Here is a 16,328-nt window from a genome sequence, read left to right on the forward strand (position 1 = left end):
ATTTCAGCTGCTGGTCCCTAAAAAGTGAAGGAGAGAAAGAAATTGATCCCTAGTGTATGATGAGTCTTCAGAATTCCACGGGAGGGGCGCCGGGGTCAGTCAGCAGAGCACCTGACCCGTGATTTCAGCTCAGGTCATGGTCTCACAGTTCGTGGTTTGGGCCCCACATTGGGCTCTGCGCTGACACATTCTCTCTCTCCCTCTCTTAAAATAAATAAACCTTTAAAAAAAAAAAAAGAATGACGTGTGAAAAACAAAAGAAGCACAGTATGGTAAAAGGGGAAAGATAGAATTTAAGGTGAAATACTCCTTTTTCCCTATCATTCAATCAGTAACTTTTTAGTGTTGCTAAAAAGTGTTACTTTCTCGTGCTCCTTCTGTCCTCTCTCTCCATGGCTGGTTGGTGAGAGATTTTGCAGGGGTGTTAGGTGTTCCACGAAGGAAGGGGTCTGGAGCCCGGTGCAGGGAGAAATGCCCCGATGCCACGCTTCCTCGTCTGAGACTACGGATTCTCCCTCCCCAGCCGGACAGCGTGCCGCGCCGCAGCGGGCTCCCGGCACTTCGAGCGGGGAGGACTTGGTGGCGGAGCGCCTTAGGGTGCGAGGCCTCCTCACAGCAGGCCGCAGGAGACGCGGGCAGGAGTCCCGTCCCCCTGCAGGGCGGCGGTGCCCCTCGGTTCCGCGGCTCTCACAGCTCGGGGAGGGTCCCGCTGGCACTCGTGGGTAGAGACAAGGAGGCAGCTGGACGCCCCGCAGGACGGGCCGCCTGACGGAGAGTCGCCCGTCCCCAAGCGTCAGTTCGCCGACGGGGGAGCCTGGCCCATGCCGAGACGGGGGCCACACGCGGGGCACGCCGTAAACGAGTGTGCCCACGCTGAAGCCGACTCCAGGGAGAGGAGGTAGAGGAGGAAATTTGACGGTGTCTTTTAGGGACGGTCATTTGATTTTCTGCTTCTTAAACTATGTATTTTTTGTTTTATTTTAAAGGCATTTGAAAACTTTGCTTTTAGAAAGAAATCCTATCAAAATGTTACCTGTGGAGCTGGGTAAGTATTCAAGCATTACCGTAAAAGCTGGCTGTGAAATGCTGCCTTTTTGAGTTAGTGGAACCCGTAGTGGGCGTATCAGGTGAGTCGCGGGGGCCAGCTGGCTACTATTTACAGTTGCTTCCACTGTGTCCCTCGGGGCCCCAGACCCTGCCGCTCCCACGAGCTGTTATGCGGGGACCTGCATTCTTTGCAGAAAGTGTGATGATGTGTCAACGGGGGGGGGGGGGGGCGTGGGGGGGAGAAAGAAGAAGGATGTGGCGCTTTGTAGCCAGCGCACAGCTCAGGAAAGCTGGCGTCACAGCTGCAACTCCCGGGCCCGGTGCCTGTGCCTCCCAGGGGGCCCGCGGGTCCGGACTCGCCCTCCCCTCGCTTTCCTGGAGGGCTCTGCCACTGACGGCTCTCGGACGATGTCTGTTTCAAGGACCCTCCTTTTGTGTTTTTTGGTTTTAATAGGAACTTTATCGTCACATCGGTTTCCAGGCAACACCCGGTGCCCATCCCGGCAGGTGCCCTCCTCGCTGCCCATCCCCCACCCAGGACCCTCCTTTTGAACTGTCTCTAAGTTGAATCCTCCCGATGGGCTGTCCCGGCGACTTGCAGTTTGGGCTCAGCACTGCGGTCTTGGGGTGGATCTGCAGGGACACGTATGAGGGCGGTGCCTTCACTTTCATTCACTTTCGTTGCTGTGAATGACGAGGAGGAGGAAGCAGAAGACGATGTTCTCCTTTCCGCATCTGTTTCGTTTCGTCTCATACTTCTGCTCTTTACTGTCTCTGTTTCTTTAGGTTTAACTTGCTGTTCTTTCTCTGACCTGTTGAGTTGGAGGCTTAGATCACTGGTTTTCAACCTTGCTTTTCTAACCCATGCCGTGGCAACTGTGATTTCCCCCAAGTGCTGCCGTGGCTGCTCCCACAAGCCCCAAAACGCGGCATCTCCAGGTGTTTTCCGACGTGAACCTTGTCAGGTGCTTACGGGCCCTTCGGGACGGACTAGTGTGGCCGCTGCAGCCTTCTTCCGTCTACTCTTTACGTGATGTGTTTTTCCACTCTCTTACTTCGAACCTCTCCGTGGGTACGTTGCATGGCTGGTAGGCAGTATGTCGCGGGGTCTTGCTCCTCCGTCCGGTCAGACCGTCTCTGCCTTTTAACGGAAGTGGTTAGACTGGTTAATTTAATATAATCATTGACATGAATGGATTTAGGGCTGTCGTTTCACTCCTTGCTGTTTGTCTCAATGCTTTTTTCTGTTCCAATGACTGCATTGATTGGGTATCACTTAGACTTCTATTCTAACTTTTATGTTGACTTTTTAGTTATTCTTCTTAACACGCCTCTACCGTCTCACGGTTGCTGTCGGGGTTGCACCACGCATGCCTCGAGCTAGCACTGTCCTGTGTCACCACCTCACGTCACCACCTGGTAGCCATACCGGCCTGCTCTCTCCGGTCCTCCTTATACTCAGCCTGTCCTACGGATGAGGTCTACCTATGTTATAAACCTGCAACACGGACTTACAGTTTTGGCTTTCAGCAGTCACGTATTTTTAGAGAAGCTAAGAGAAAAAGTATTTTGTGTTTGCTTAACGTGTAGCATTCCACGTAGACATCTCTTCGCTCTTTCCTGAAGATACAGCTGGTGTCCTTTTCCTTCAGCCTGAAGAACTTCCCTTCAGATTTCTTAAAATCAGTCTGTTGGCAGACTTTTAATTGTTACGTTTCCGGAAATGTCTTCATTTTGCCTTAATTCTTTTTTGATGTAAATAATTTTTTTAAGTTTATTTATTTTGAGAGAGAGAGGGAGCGTGGGGGAGGGGCACACAGAGGGAAAGAGAGAGAATCCCAAGCGGGCTCCACGCCGTCAGCACAGAGCCCAACGCGGGGCTCGAACCCACAAACCGTGAGCTCATGAGCCAAAATCGGGAGTCGGACAGTTAACAGCCTGAGCCCCCCAGGTACCCCTTGCCTTGATTCTCAAAGGATATTGTTGATTAAAAATAAGGGTTGAATTTGTTTCATCCAGGACTTTAAAGAAGTTCCACTGCCCTCAGGCCTCTGAGGTCACTCACTTTGTCCTCCTTTATGAACTGTGTTCATTGGCCTTGGTTACTTTCAAGATTTCTCTGTATCTTTGCTTTTCAGTGCTTTGACTCTGAGGTCCTTAGCTGTGGTTTTCTTTATATTTTTCCTACTAGGTGTTTGTTGAACTTATCCAGTTTTGAAATTCGCATCTTTTTGCCAAATTTGAGAAAGATTTTGGTCATTAACTCTTCAAATATTTTTCTGTTCCTGTCTCTATTTATTTGTCCAACCTTTTGTTATTGTCCTACAGATTACTGACCTTCTGTACGTTTTAAAAAGGTAATTTTTCTGCTCTTCAGAGAAGATAGATAAGTATCTTCAAGTTCATGCATCTTTTTCTGTCATCTCTAATTGGCTGTGAAAACCGTCTAGTAATTTTTTTTCAGATACTGTGTTTTCAGTCCTTGGATTTTCATATTAAAAAAATAGTTTCTATTTTTCTGTGCAGAGTTCTTTTTTTCATTTAGTATAAACAAATTTTTCCTTTAATAATTTTTTGGACTTTATCTTGGACATTGCGGTAGATACACTGTGGAGATTCTGGATTCTGTTATCTTCCTCTTTAGAGTACTGGTTTTTAAAAATAGGTAAGTTGAGGGGCACCTGGGTGGCTCAGTCGGTTAAGTGTCCAACTCTTGGTTTCGGCTCAGGTCACGATCTCACGGTTTCATGAGTTCGAGCCCCACATCGGGCTCCAAACTGACAGTGCGGAGCCTGCTTGGGATTCTCTGTCTCCCTCTCTCTGCCCCTCCCCCATTTGCACTGTCTCTGCCTCTCTCAAAATAAATAAATAAACTTAAAAAAAATTTTTTTTTTAAATAGCTAAGTTGAGAGAACCCAGACTCCCAACTGTCTCTCTGGCATCAGGCAGCAGGTGCGGCCGTGCTGTGTGCGGGAAGTTCAGGACCGTGCCAGGGATTTGCACGTGGGCCGTCTGCACGGCGATGTAGGGCCCCCCTTGGCGGTCCTCTTCTGTCCGGAGTGCACCCCTTCGCTTTCTGGCTGGTGCAGTAGCTCTGTGGTCTGTCCTCTGGCACTACAAGGTCACATAGGTTTCTGTCTGTTACAGCTGCCCCGCGTGGGGCCCTCTGGGGCCTTCCGTCAGGCAGAAAGCCATACAGATGGTACACGCGTTTGTGTCTTTCTCTTCTGGAAGCTGTCACTCCCCCTCTAGTTTCTGCCTGCTTTTCACTTCTGGCTTGCCCACGGGTGGTGTATATTCTGCCCAGTTTCTGCAGACTGGTTATCTGCAGGGAGTTGATCAGATTGGAGCTACGCCAACATTGCGGGAAGCAGAGTTGTCCACTGTACTGTTTGTAGCATCATTTAGTGGTTCTCTAGACACTGTGCCGTCCATCCTTGACCGATGACGGTCAGGCTGAAGTCAGACCTTCACCACTTTTAGTTCCATTGCCTCCTTGCTGCCTTTTGGGCTGTTTTTCATAGATTTTGCTTTTACGTCTTGTTATACATCCCACAAACGCATCTTAAACTGTCAGTATTTATTTATATTTTCTTACGTGTTTAACCTTCGTTTCTCAAGTTGCCTGCTTTCACCCGGGATGACCATCGTGGCCTGAAGATCTCCCTTTAGTATTATCGTTTCCTCTTTGGTAATGAATTCTTCAAGTTTGGTTTTCTAAAAAGTCATCTTTATTTTCCATCATATTTGGAGGCTGTCTGGCTGAGTAGAGAACCCAGGTTTCAGAGGTGTGTTCACTACTTTCAAAATGTCTTTATCGTCTTCTGGCTTCTAACTTCTGCTGAAAAGCCAGCTGTCGGTCTTACTGTTTTTCCTTTAAAACCGATGAATCTTTTTTCGTCTGGCTGCTTAAAACTCCTCTCTTTGTGTTTAATTTTCAGCAGTTTACCTGCGGTGTGCCTGGGCGCATCTCTCTTTGCATCCGCTTTACTTGGGGTTCACCGAGCTTCTGGAACCTTTAGCGGGGTCTTTAATCAGAGCTGGACAACCCCTGGCTATTGACATTCTTTCTGCAGACCTTGCTTCCTTCTCATCCTTTCTTCTCTCCCCCTGGGCCGCCCTTCGGTGGGTGTTGGCATCTCCACTGTGTCCTGCGGGCCTCGAGTCTGCCCTTCTTTTCCCGTCCCCTCTCGTCTCTGCTCCGGATCCTGCTACTTTGTGTTTGCTGGCCTCGCGGCTCGCGGGTTCTGTCCTCTGCTGCTGTACTCTCTCCCTCCGTCCAGGGGCGGTCAGCTGGACTTGAAACTGTGCGAACGGCGGGGGAGACGTGGAGTCCCTGAGCCGGGTCACCGACCGCCGCCGGGCAGCTCGGGCGATCCGACGGCTGCCTCTCGCCCGTGTTCCTGCAGGGCCGTCTGGGTGGGCTCAGGGCGCTTGACCCACAGGTGTCTTCTGTCAGCACGCTAGCGTGCCGTTCACTGGGCTCTGGCCTCCACTGTTTGACCCGGAAGTCACCCCTGTGCCCGTGTGTGTGATGGTTTGTCGCTCCTCTGTGCTTTTCAAGCTCGTTTGTCTGCGTCTTCGGTGACTCTGATGTTTCCAGGCGTGACTGCCTTTGGCGGTCACCTACTTGGGGTGAACTTGTGGACACTGCCCTGGCGTCTGTCAGCGAGCGGGGGACACGTGCGCCGTGGTTTCCCCAGAAGCGTGCCGGGCCCCGCTCGGGTCCTCTGCGGCTCTCGTTCCGGGCGTGTGCACCAGCGTACGTGAGGCTGTCCCGCGGGCCTCCGGAGTTCTCCCCATCTCATGGCGTTTCTCTCCCTTCATCAAGCTCACTTGTGTCCTCTGCCGTCGCGTGTCTGCTGCCGGGTCCCTCTAGAGAACTTTCCACCCCGGTCTTTGCAGTTTCAACTCGAGAACTGCTAGCTGGTTCTTTTTTTATAATTTCTGGTTCTGTCGACATTTCATCCCTGTTGAGTCATTTTACCATATTTTTCTGTAATTATTTAAACATGGTTTCCTTCGTGGCTTTGAACATATTTGTGACTGCTTGGAATTTCTTGTTCGCTACATCCAACATCTGAGCTGCTTGGGGACAGTTTCTAGTGACGCTTGTTTCCTGAGTATGGGTCACGTTGTCCTCCCCGAGGTTTTGTTGCGTTTCAGATGATACAGCAATTTCGTATTCTGGTTTTTGCCTCAGGGCTGTCACCGTCTCTTCCATTCACTCTGTTTCATTTATTTCCTTTTGTGACTCGCCTGGTCTTCACCTGTGCGATCTGCCTCCACTGCAGAGTTGTTTGTTTTTTTTTTTTACAGCAAAGCTCAGACATCTGTCGTATCATTTTACCCCAAATTCCCAATAGGATTTTTAATCTTTCCTCCTTGTTTCATTCCGTGGAGGAGTGTGTGAAGGTGTGGTTTCCTCTCTCACAGGGAACGTGACCACACTGAGAGCCTTGAACCTGAGACACTGCCCCCTGGAGTTCCCCGCCCCCCTCATCGTGCAGAAGGGACTGGGTGCCATCCTGGCCTTCCTGCAGGCCTGCGCCATGCAGCGGCCTCCTCCCCGAGGGTCAGCTTCTCCAGGTTGGTGGGACCGTCACTGCACCAAACTGCATTAGAACTGAAGTCACTGCTTGTTAAAACCAGGACCCAGGGAGCCTGTCTCCTCAGTGGCGTCACGGGGAGCACGCTGGGCCTCGCGTGGCCTCTGCTGGACTCACACCGCGATCGGGGGTCCGTGCCGGCCTGTCGGAGCTGTGTCTTTCCTCGGTTCTGTGTTCATGGGTCTGCGCTCTCCGCGCCCCTTGCAGAGCCCGTCTAGGGTGGGATCTGGTAAAAGTTCACTGGGTAAATCGAATGAAACTCCTCACCAGCAAGCCTCACCAGGCACCTGCTTCAGGAAATTCCCTCGGCCCGTCCGACAACTATTTCGCAACAGGAGCAGTGACACGCCCTTACTCGTGGGCAAGGGGCCGTGGTCTTGCCACTTTTTGGGTGCACGCTCACTCAACATTTGATCCTGTGTTTTCAACGTGCGGACCATCCAGCCAGGCATTCTCACGTGCTCACGAGATAATCTAACCGGGAAGGAGCACTGTGGTTCCACTCAGACAAAGTAGACGTAAAAGAGAATTGTAATTGAATGCTCACGAAAAAAGTGAGTGCTCTGAAAATTTACTTCGGAGCATCGAAATCTTTACTGCTTAAACACAGCTCCTAGATTAAGAAAACGCCTAGACTTGAAGCAGCCATGATAGTTACACATGTGATACAGTCAAAGTGTGGGAATTACTAAGTCTGTCTCAGGAAACATAAGGAATGGCCAAAGTAATTAGGAAGTGCTGATCTTTTTCCCAAATCCAAACAAATGACCCCAGAATGTGTCATCGTAAACACCGATTGTATTTGCAAAGTGTCTTAGTTTGTGTCCCCCAACAGCAGTTCCTGAGTCAGGATTCAAGGGCCAGTAACTGATTCGAGAGATGATCCAGGCGGCAGCATGGAGGCTGAAGCGGGGGACGTGGGGAAGGGGAGGAGGCCAACAGAGGTGGGAAGCCCCCACTGGGCCTCAGCAGTCACAGCCCCTCGGGTGCTGCCCCCACGGACCGGGTCAGGACCTGGGTCTCACAAGGCCTCAGCAGTCACAGGGTTCCCGCTTGGACACAGGCCCAGGGGTTACTGCACAGCAGAGTGGGGGAGTAGGGCACACGGGCTCCAGACCAGCGATGCCTCGCCGAACGGAGGGGCGCACAGTCCCCAGCCCTGCACGCTGGCCCTCGTGGGCTGGAGGAAACACCCAGGCGCAGATGTGCGGGTGCTGGTAGGAGGTGAGTCTGGCAAACCCCGGGATGGCAAGGGCCCAGGGCACGGGGAGAGTGCCCACAGCTCCGTGCCTCTGCCTCGTCTACTGCCTGCCTGCTGCTGCAAACCGCAAACACCCTTGTTTCCCAAAGAATATACTGGCTTCGTCTCTTAATGACGGATCAGAATCCAGGGTCATTTCTCAGAAAGGATGGCCAGATGCAAAGTGTCTGTATTACGAGTTTGAACCTAAAGCCAAAAAGTAGTCTGTGTCAGCTCGACCTGTGACCTCACTCTGCCTTGGTGGGGGTGGGGGCAGGAGGTGGGGCTGCTCGTCCACGAGGGGACAGTGGAGCGTAATCCTAAAGGCAAGAGTGTTCCTGGCGAGCTTCCTTTCAAGTAACTTACCTGGAGAGGACAGTGTTTAGGGTCGACAGCGATCTTGCCAAGCATACACAGTAGGCACCTGGGCCAAGAATTAATTAGAAATAAAGCTATTAAAAGATCGAGGCTGGGGGAACAGAGAAGTGTGCTTCATCTGTATAAATAGACATGGAGTGGAAGGGCCGGAGGGTGGAGGGAGCCGGTCACCAGGGTCGTGCGGCTCCGGGGGGCCGTGTAGAGGTGCAGCCGGCCCACAGCACCGTGTCCACCAGTGACTTGACCAGCTGCCGCGACACACCCAACGGAGCCCCCACCTCCCCCGTTGTGTTTGTCCGCAGAGCGTGTGGCCGACAAGGACGCTGTGAATTCTCAGGATCGAAGGGGGAGGTTAAAAGAAAAAGCAGACTTTCTCCCTCCTGTTGAAAAGCTACACCTGAGTGAGCTGGGCAAGTCCACTGCCTCCCCAGAAGACTGGCCGGGCGAGGAGGAAATCAGGCGCTTTTGGAGGCTGAGGCAGGAGATTGTCGAGAAGGAGCAGGAGGAAGTGCTTGCAAAGCAGCTCTTACCGGCAGAGTTACCTGCAAACCTCAAGGCGGCTCTGAACACGAAGGAGAAAGAACATTCCGGCTCCAGACGCGTTCTCAGGTAAAATTTAAAAGCCAGGCTGTATTGTCTTGATCTGGCCAACATTGTAATACCACTTTTCGTGATCTTTTAAAACGTCAGGTAGATGTCTGTGCCCTGTCGGCATTTGTCACGTGGTGGATGCTTGCCTGGTTTGGGGTTACAGTTACCCAGAAACTCAGACCCTGTGCGTGTGCGTGTGCACGCACGCGTGTGGATGGAGGGACAAAGAAAGAGAACGTTTACTGGTGAATATAGCTCATACACTCACACGAGGGGGCGGTACCATTCCAGGGGGACACGAATCGGCCCCTGGGGAGCACAGAATCCTAGCGGTTACTGTGGTTTGTGGCGCTGCACGGCACAGCCCCCGCGGACGGCAGGGACGCGTGTCCAGTGGTCCGCGGTGTCCGTGGCCCCGCTCCGTGGGGGGGCCGTTAGGAAAAGTAAGTCTGAAAGGCTGGGGTCCGGCCGATGGAAAACTTCCTTCCCCGTGAAAGGTGTTCGGGGGCTCATTGTGCCGTTCTTTCTCCCGTCCTGAGGTTTGAAAACTCTCGGGAGAAAACCAAAGTGTTGTCGACCGATTCCAACCTGGGAGGCGCTGGAGGTGGGCAGTGTGGGTGTCCAGCTGCAGCCAGCCCAGCACTGAGTCCCCGGGGCCTGACCCCCACCCCCGCCCTCCCTCAGTTCCCCCGTCTCGTTATGAACAAGGAGGAGGCCTTCCTCTCCGCGACTCCACTTGTCTTTCCGGTTCCCAGCCACCCAGAGCCTTCCGAGGCAGGAGCCCCGGGTTGCCGGGCCCTGGGAGCGGCCAGGCCTCGGGCTTCCGTGGGCTTCTGTGAGCGCCCGTGGACGTTCACCATCGGCCCCCACGGGCCTCGCTCGGACGTGTTGCGTGTTTGTGTTCTAGCGCGTGCCGTCCGCGGGGGAGTGTTCGCCGCGGGGTCTGTGACGGTAGAAGGAAGATGTCCTCCCTCAGGAGCGTCCTGCCGGCCCTGGTGCCACGGCAGCGAGCGGGGCTTCCCGCCAGGAGAGCGGAGGACAGCCGGGCCTTGGCCCCCAGGGAGCAGCACGTACGGTGAGTGATCTGGCGCGGGGCCTGCCTCTCTCTGGGGAAGGCTCTGCTCTTGCCTCCTCTGGGGTGCTCTGCTGGCTGGCTCCCTCGGGCGGGCGGCTGTGGGCACAGGCCTCGGGGGGTCGTTGCTCTGCGTCGGCTCCACCCAGCGTCTTCTCAGATGCCTTGTTCTTTCTTGATCCCCTCCTGCCCTCTTCCCGATCACCTGGCTCCCGGGGCTCTTCTAAGGAAGGTTGTGCGTTGAAGCCTTGCTCCCCGGAGCCTGGGGGGCCCAGCCAGTTGAGCGTCGACTCTCGGTTTGGGCTCAGGTCATGATACGGGGTCGTGGATAGAGCCCCAGCCCGGTCAGGCTCTGTGCCGAGCCTAGAGCCTGCCTGAGGCCCTCCCCCTCCCCCTCCCCCTCCCCCACTCACACACACTGGCCCGCTTTCGCTCGCTCTCTCTAGCTCTAAAGAATAAAGTTGAAAATTAAAAAAAGGATGCAGTCGGGGCGCCCGGGAGGCTCAGTCGGTTGAGCGTCTGACTTCGGCTCAGGTCATGATCTCCCAGTTCATGGGTTCAAGCCCCGCATCGGGCTTTGTGCTACTGCTCGCTCAGAGCCTGGAGCCTGCTTCGGATTCTGTGTCTCCTTCTCTCTCTGCCCCTCCCCCGCTCACACTTTGTCTCACTCTGTTTCTCAAAAATAAATAAACGTAAAAAAAAAAAAAAAAGAGAAGCACCCACCGACACAGTTCCCTCTTGCCCCTGCCTGGGTGGCTGTGCGCTGCCTGCAGCTGCGGTCAGCCTCGCGGGGGGCCGGGACGGGGCCTGTCCTCACCGGCTCCTCTGTCCTCCAGCTCCACCGGCCGCCCGTCTCTACTGCGCTCTGGGCCCCAGGAGGCCGTCCAGCATGGACTGCGTCCACGGCACCCCAGTGCCCCTCACCTCCTGGCTGGGTTTGGCCAATGGGGGCCCCAGCAGGAGATCAGAGAGGAGGCGGAGAGGGAGGGCAGGGTCCTGCTTCCCCCTGCACCTCCGTGTAAGTGCCGCCTGGGTCCTGGCAGCCTCTCCGTCCCTCCTCCCCGGGGCTTGGGGTCACAGGGCTCTTGCTCTGTCCCCGGGGCCGCCTGCCACACCCCGTGTGAATAGACCCTCCTCAGTCCTGAAATCTCCCCGCACGAGTGCGTTTACTCTGGGGACTCTGATGGGACAGACTGCCCAGGAACAGTGTGGCAGGGGTGCGCCCGTGTCCTCCCCGCGCCGGACATGCTGACGGGGCCCGACCCTTCCTGTGGAAGGAGGGAGGTGTCCGGCCCTCAGAACTGGTCAGGACTCGCCACGTTCCACCCCCCACGCTGTCGTCCTGATGACTGACGTGCGGCTGATGCCTGGAGTCCCGGCTCCAGGGCACGTTCACACTGGTCATCAGCCACATGCCAGGCAGGCCCCCGGCTGGAGCTCAGGCCGCCCCCCGGGTCCCCCCAGAGAGTCCTTCAGCTGGAGTCCCGGATCTGCTGCTTTACCACCAGCTCCAGGTGTGGGCCAAGCACAGGTGGCTTTGCAGGGCAGTTCTGCCGGCCCTTCTGGAGCAAACGTACCGGCATGACCTTGACCGCTGGGGTGCCTCTCACGGTGCTGCAGGAGGGTCCCCCTCCCCACCTCCCTCCAGGTTCCTTTCTTTATGGTGTCTTGTGAGACCCGCCCAACCCGCCCTTCTGGACCCCCTCATCCCTCGCTCTGCCCTGTGTCAGTGCGAGTCCTACGACCTGGACAGCGTGCAGGGAGGTGGCACTTGGGGTGGCTGTGCTCACTGTGGCATGTGGCCGGGAGGACGTGTGCTTCCTGCCACGAGGTTGGGCTCGAGCGGCACCCAGGATGCTGCACAGCTCTGTGGGAGAAGATTCTTGAATACCAAGGGCAAGCGAGGACTGTCTTCTTGGTTTCTCTGCCTCGGGCCCGCGCTGGCGTTCTGTGGTCCCTTGGTGACAGCGTGCAGAGTCCCGTCTTGTGGCGTAGACTCAGCACAGCCCCGTGGACCCCCGTCACGCCACCTGGTTATCTGTGCACATGCAAGCCCTCGGAGCGTCCCCTGTGCCTCTCCAGGAGTGGGTAAGGGGTAGTGGACACTCGGGTGGAGCCCCTGTCCAGGGGCACAGCAGGGGCCAGGTCGTGGAAGGTCACAGCTCCATTTGCGGAGATGAGTGGTGGAGCCTGGCTCAGCTGGGGGAGGGGGCTCAGGAACCTCCTGGGAGCGGGGGAGGCAGGAAGCAGCCTCGCAGGGGCCTGCGTGGGGCTGGGGAGAGAGCTTCCAGACTCCAGAATGCGAGCTGGGTGGAGCCCAGGGCCAGGTGAGGATTTGCTGGGACCCCACCCCATCCCGGAAGCTGCAACCACAGCCAAACCAGGGGCTGGTCTTTCCGTTTAGTTCAGAAATTCCACACGCATCCGGTGCGGCAGCCCCACCTCCGCGGGGCAGGCAGTGAGTCCAGCGGATACCGTTGGAAGGTCACCGTGCAGGGGCAGCGAGGTCACCGTGCAGGGCCAAGCTGTGCCGGCAGCGTGGAGGCTCCCTGGCGGAGGGGATTGGGGGTGGACCCAAGAAGCTCAGCCACAGAAGTGAAACTTGGGGCGCCTGGGTGGCTCAGGTAGTTGAGCGTCCAACTCTTGGTTTCAGCTCAGGTCATGATCCCAGGGTCATGGGATCCAGCCTCCCCCCCGCCCGTCAGCTTCTGCACCGAGCATGGAGCCTGCTTGCGATTCTCCCTGTCCCCCAACCCCTCTCTAAAAAAAGGAAGAGAGAGAGAGAGGAAGGAAGGAACTCAGGTGTCATGGGGACCGTGAAGGCCTCTGATTCCTGAGCTCAGCCAGAGCCCACATCTTCCCTGGGGACAGGGTCCTGCTGCTCAGCCCCGGGGGGTGGGGGGGGTGGGGCCTGTGTTGTCCCCTCGCATGGAGCTGGCGCCGTGGGACAGGAGCAGACGGGCGCCTCCCGTCTGGGTGGAGGGACGGGAAAGGGTTTGGGGGGAAACTGTGCCGGGGCTGCTTCTGGCCCCACGGCTAACGTGCCGCGTGTCCTCCCCAGAGACGAAGGAGCACCGCGGGAGTGGCGGGAGCGAGCCCGGACCCGGAGGACAGCGGAGGAGGCCCTGGGCAAGCCCCTGCCTCCCCAGAGGAGTCTGGGACGAGGACGCCAGCGGGAGGGGTCTCATCCGGTCCGGGGGCCACAGTGCCCGCTGCAGAGATGGAGCCTGCGGCCCGCTGACAGACCTATTTCCTCTCATGTGAGGAGCCAGGACTGGGGGTGGGGGACGCGGGGGAGGGGCTGGGGGGGGAACCAGACGCTCCACGCCAGGCTGGGCGCCGGGCCGCTCTCCGCCCACGGGAGGCTCGTGTCTGGCCGGCCGGCCGCCAGCGCTGTCCCAATGGGAACGTCTGTGCCCAGTCCTGCTGCCACCTCACGTTCCTTGTGAGGCCTCTGTCCTTTGAAGCAGAGCAACTGTCACCTGAAGAGAAAAGACACACGGAGCCCTTTTATCCAAGTGCGGGGTCTGGTAGGGTGCCCACAGTCCCGATGCCGGTGCCCACGGGGCTGGCCCCTGGGTCCTCGGAGCGCCAGGTGGAGCCGGGACTGTGACCGCGGCCCTTCACACGGGGCGTGTTTGCTCGCGCCTGTACTTCTCACTAAGGAGACCTGGCCGGGGGGACAGGAGAGCGGGTGGCTCTCAGACCTTCTAGGCCCTGAGACACCTGACTTCCCCGCGGACACTTCCAGTGGTCCTTTACCGTTAGAGCCACATCAGAGCCACAGCAACTTGGGAGGAAGCGGCGCCTCGCGGCGCCTCCCGCCTCCTCTCGCCGCGTGGCCTCCCCGGGCGGGCTGCCCTCTGCTCCCTGCCCGGCACGCACGCCTGCCTGCGTCACAGGCGACGTGCTACGTCCTCCCATCCCGTCTTCTCTGTCACCACCCGCATTTTTGCACGGCACGTAAGCATCCAAGATTCGTGTGCCGTCGCTCCAGGAACAGGACGACTTGCACACTTACACCTTCTCGAGGACGCCGTCCGAGCTCGATTACAGCAGCGCGGTGGAAACAACTGGCATGCCAGGAGATGGGTGGCTGTAAGTCGTATCCCAAGTTCGGGGTCACCCCGTGGCCACGGAAAAGGGTGAGCTAGCAGGATACCCCACTGACACGAGGGTCTCGAAGGCGTTATAGGGCAGCACGAGCCGAGACCCCGTGTGAGACTCACGCCGGCCTGTGAGACCGCGGCCTGACGAGAAATACATTGTGCTTTGCCCCCACAGACCTGCGAAACCCCATGGGGCCGGGGGTGACGGGCGTGTCTTATTACCGTAGGGAGCGCTGGGAGCCTGCCTCAGCTGATGCTGACGGGTGGCTCAGGGTGGGGCCTCGTCACGCGGCTGGTCCCCGGAAAGACCGCCTGAGCGCGGCTTGCAGCTTTCAGCCCCATCCCAACGGCCCCGCAGGTGCGGGAGGGTGGCGCCCAGAGAGGATGTGCAGCTCCTCACGCTTCCCCACACCTGTCCCTTGCGCCCCCACCCTTTCCTGTGAGCCCCCTGCCTGTCCCATGTACCCCTACCTGTCCTGTGTGCCCCCCCACCTGTCCCATGCGCCCCCCCACCTGTCCCATGCGCCCCCCCACCTGTCCCACGCAGCCCCCCCTTCCTGTCCCGTGAGGCCCCCCCACCGCCTGTCCCGGGCAATTCCCCCCCCCCCTGCCTGTCCCGGGTGCTCCCCCGCCTGTCCCATGTGCCCCCGCCGCTTGTTTCATGCGGCCCCCGCCTGTCCCGTGAACCCCCCCCCGCCTGTCCCATGTGGGCCCCTCCCCCCCACCTGTCCCATGTGGCCCCATGAATCTTCCATGCGGCCCCCCCCCCCCGTCTCATCGCGTGTGGCCCCGCGAATCGTCCGTGTGGCAGTTCCCGCAGCTGCTCCCAGGCTGCAGCCTCTGCTGTGCCCTGAGCTCTGTGAGCTGCTCTAGCGCGTGACTGACCCCGAGGGGCTGTGGGAGGCCTGGCTGGGAGCCGGTCAGATGGCGGTGAGGGGCAGCTTGGACTCAGGCAGGGCGGCCGTGAGGACGTGAGGAGACCCAGTGGTGTCGGCTGCAGGTGGAGGAGAATTGCCACCCTTGTGGGAAACCCCCAGCCATTGACCCTGGGACAGGGTCCTTCCAGGGGCGAACACCCTGCCCAAGGGGCTTGGCGGGAAGCCACGCCGTGCCGGAGGCTGGGAGGGGACGGCAGCCATCCATGCTGCGTCCTGCTTCTTCCTCTCTGTTGCAGAGGACGCCCTCGCCTCCCTGAGGCCTACGAGGTGCGTAAAACATTTCTGGGGCTTTCTGAACATGCAGGAAGGATGTTGTGAGGCTGGGTGTCCCCGCGGGGTCAGGGCTCGGCCTTCTGCAGATGCTTCACCCTCACCCCCCCCCCGCCGACCCCCCAGCTGAGCGTATGAAAGCAAACCCACACGGCATCCTTGACCTACAGCCAGTTAATGTGCCGTCGAAGGATCAGGACTCTTAGTGGGACCGCGATGCAGGACTGCCGGGAAACAATTAGGAAACCAGTGCTTACAGCCCCATGGCCTCCGTGCCCAGCACTCCTGTGCACGGCCAGACCAGGCTCGGCTTGTCCCCTGCCTCCCAGAGCGCCAGCTCCTGGCCCAGGGCCTGTGCCCCATTGTCACCCAGGCCCCCTGGAAACGCCACCCTGCAAGTGCCCAGCTGTCCCTTCCCGGCCGGCCCCTGGCTTCCCAGCTGTGCTCCGGAGGGGTGCTAGGCTCTGCCGTGGGGTCGGGGCATCCCGGCCCTCCCCTCTCCCGCCCACGCACCCCTTCCTACCCACTCTTGCAAAGCTTGACTACTCCCCTGGCCTCTACCGTTCAGTCAGCAGGTGACCACAGGGAGAAAAGAGAGGCCACCAGGCGGGCTTGCACAGGCTCTGCCGTCTCCTCCCCTGGGCCTCTGCCAGTGCCCCCTCTGTGGCCCCAGTTCTGTTGCTCCCGGCCTCCCGGCGCTTTGCTGTGGCGCACGGACCTCTTCCCTCGGCTGGTCCCGGCACCATTGCCCAGGCCTGCCTGTGGTGCCGCCCCGCTCCTGGACGGCAGGTGCCCTGTTTCCCCTGCAGCTCCTCTCCTCGCGAGCATCCCCCCTGACCCCGTGAAAGGCTGCTTGTGTCCTGCCACCTTCCTCGGGTCAGGCGTCCCCAAGGCTGGCTCTGTCCCCAGGAGCCGGGCCTCATCATCTCTACCTCCATCCCTGGGTCTGTCCAGCAGATGGTCACGAGCAGTCCTCTGACACTGTGTCCTCACAGCTCACGGGCACCAGCCTCCGTGTCTGTGTCTACTGACCGCCCTCCTCACCCTGTTGTACCTCGCCCCCAGTGCCCTCCA

At 57.9% G+C, this 16,328-nt stretch overlaps 1 protein-coding gene across 3 annotated transcripts in view; it reads left to right on the plus strand.

Moving 5' to 3' along the window:
* The window catches only part of LRRC27 (leucine rich repeat containing 27), a 35,994-nt gene that overhangs the window by 7,840 nt on the left and 11,826 nt on the right, over window positions 1–16,328 (plus strand). For all 3 annotated transcript variants that reach the window (XR_006208942.1, XM_042959872.1, XM_042959871.1), the window contains exons 4-8: window positions 987–1,045; window positions 6,484–6,636; window positions 8,577–8,883; window positions 9,773–9,940; window positions 12,999–13,197. Coding sequence is in view for 2 of the 3 variants with exons in the window: in XM_042959872.1 (XP_042815806.1) it covers window positions 987–1,045; window positions 6,484–6,636; window positions 8,577–8,883; window positions 9,773–9,940; window positions 12,999–13,197 (886 nt within the window). In the remaining variant the exon portion in view is untranslated. The remainder of the gene's footprint in view (window positions 1–986; window positions 1,046–6,483; window positions 6,637–8,576; window positions 8,884–9,772; window positions 9,941–12,998; window positions 13,198–16,328) is intronic.

This window comes from Panthera tigris, chromosome D2 (genome assembly GCF_018350195.1).
Source record: "Panthera tigris isolate Pti1 chromosome D2, P.tigris_Pti1_mat1.1, whole genome shotgun sequence".
NCBI lineage: Eukaryota > Metazoa > Chordata > Mammalia > Carnivora > Felidae > Panthera > Panthera tigris.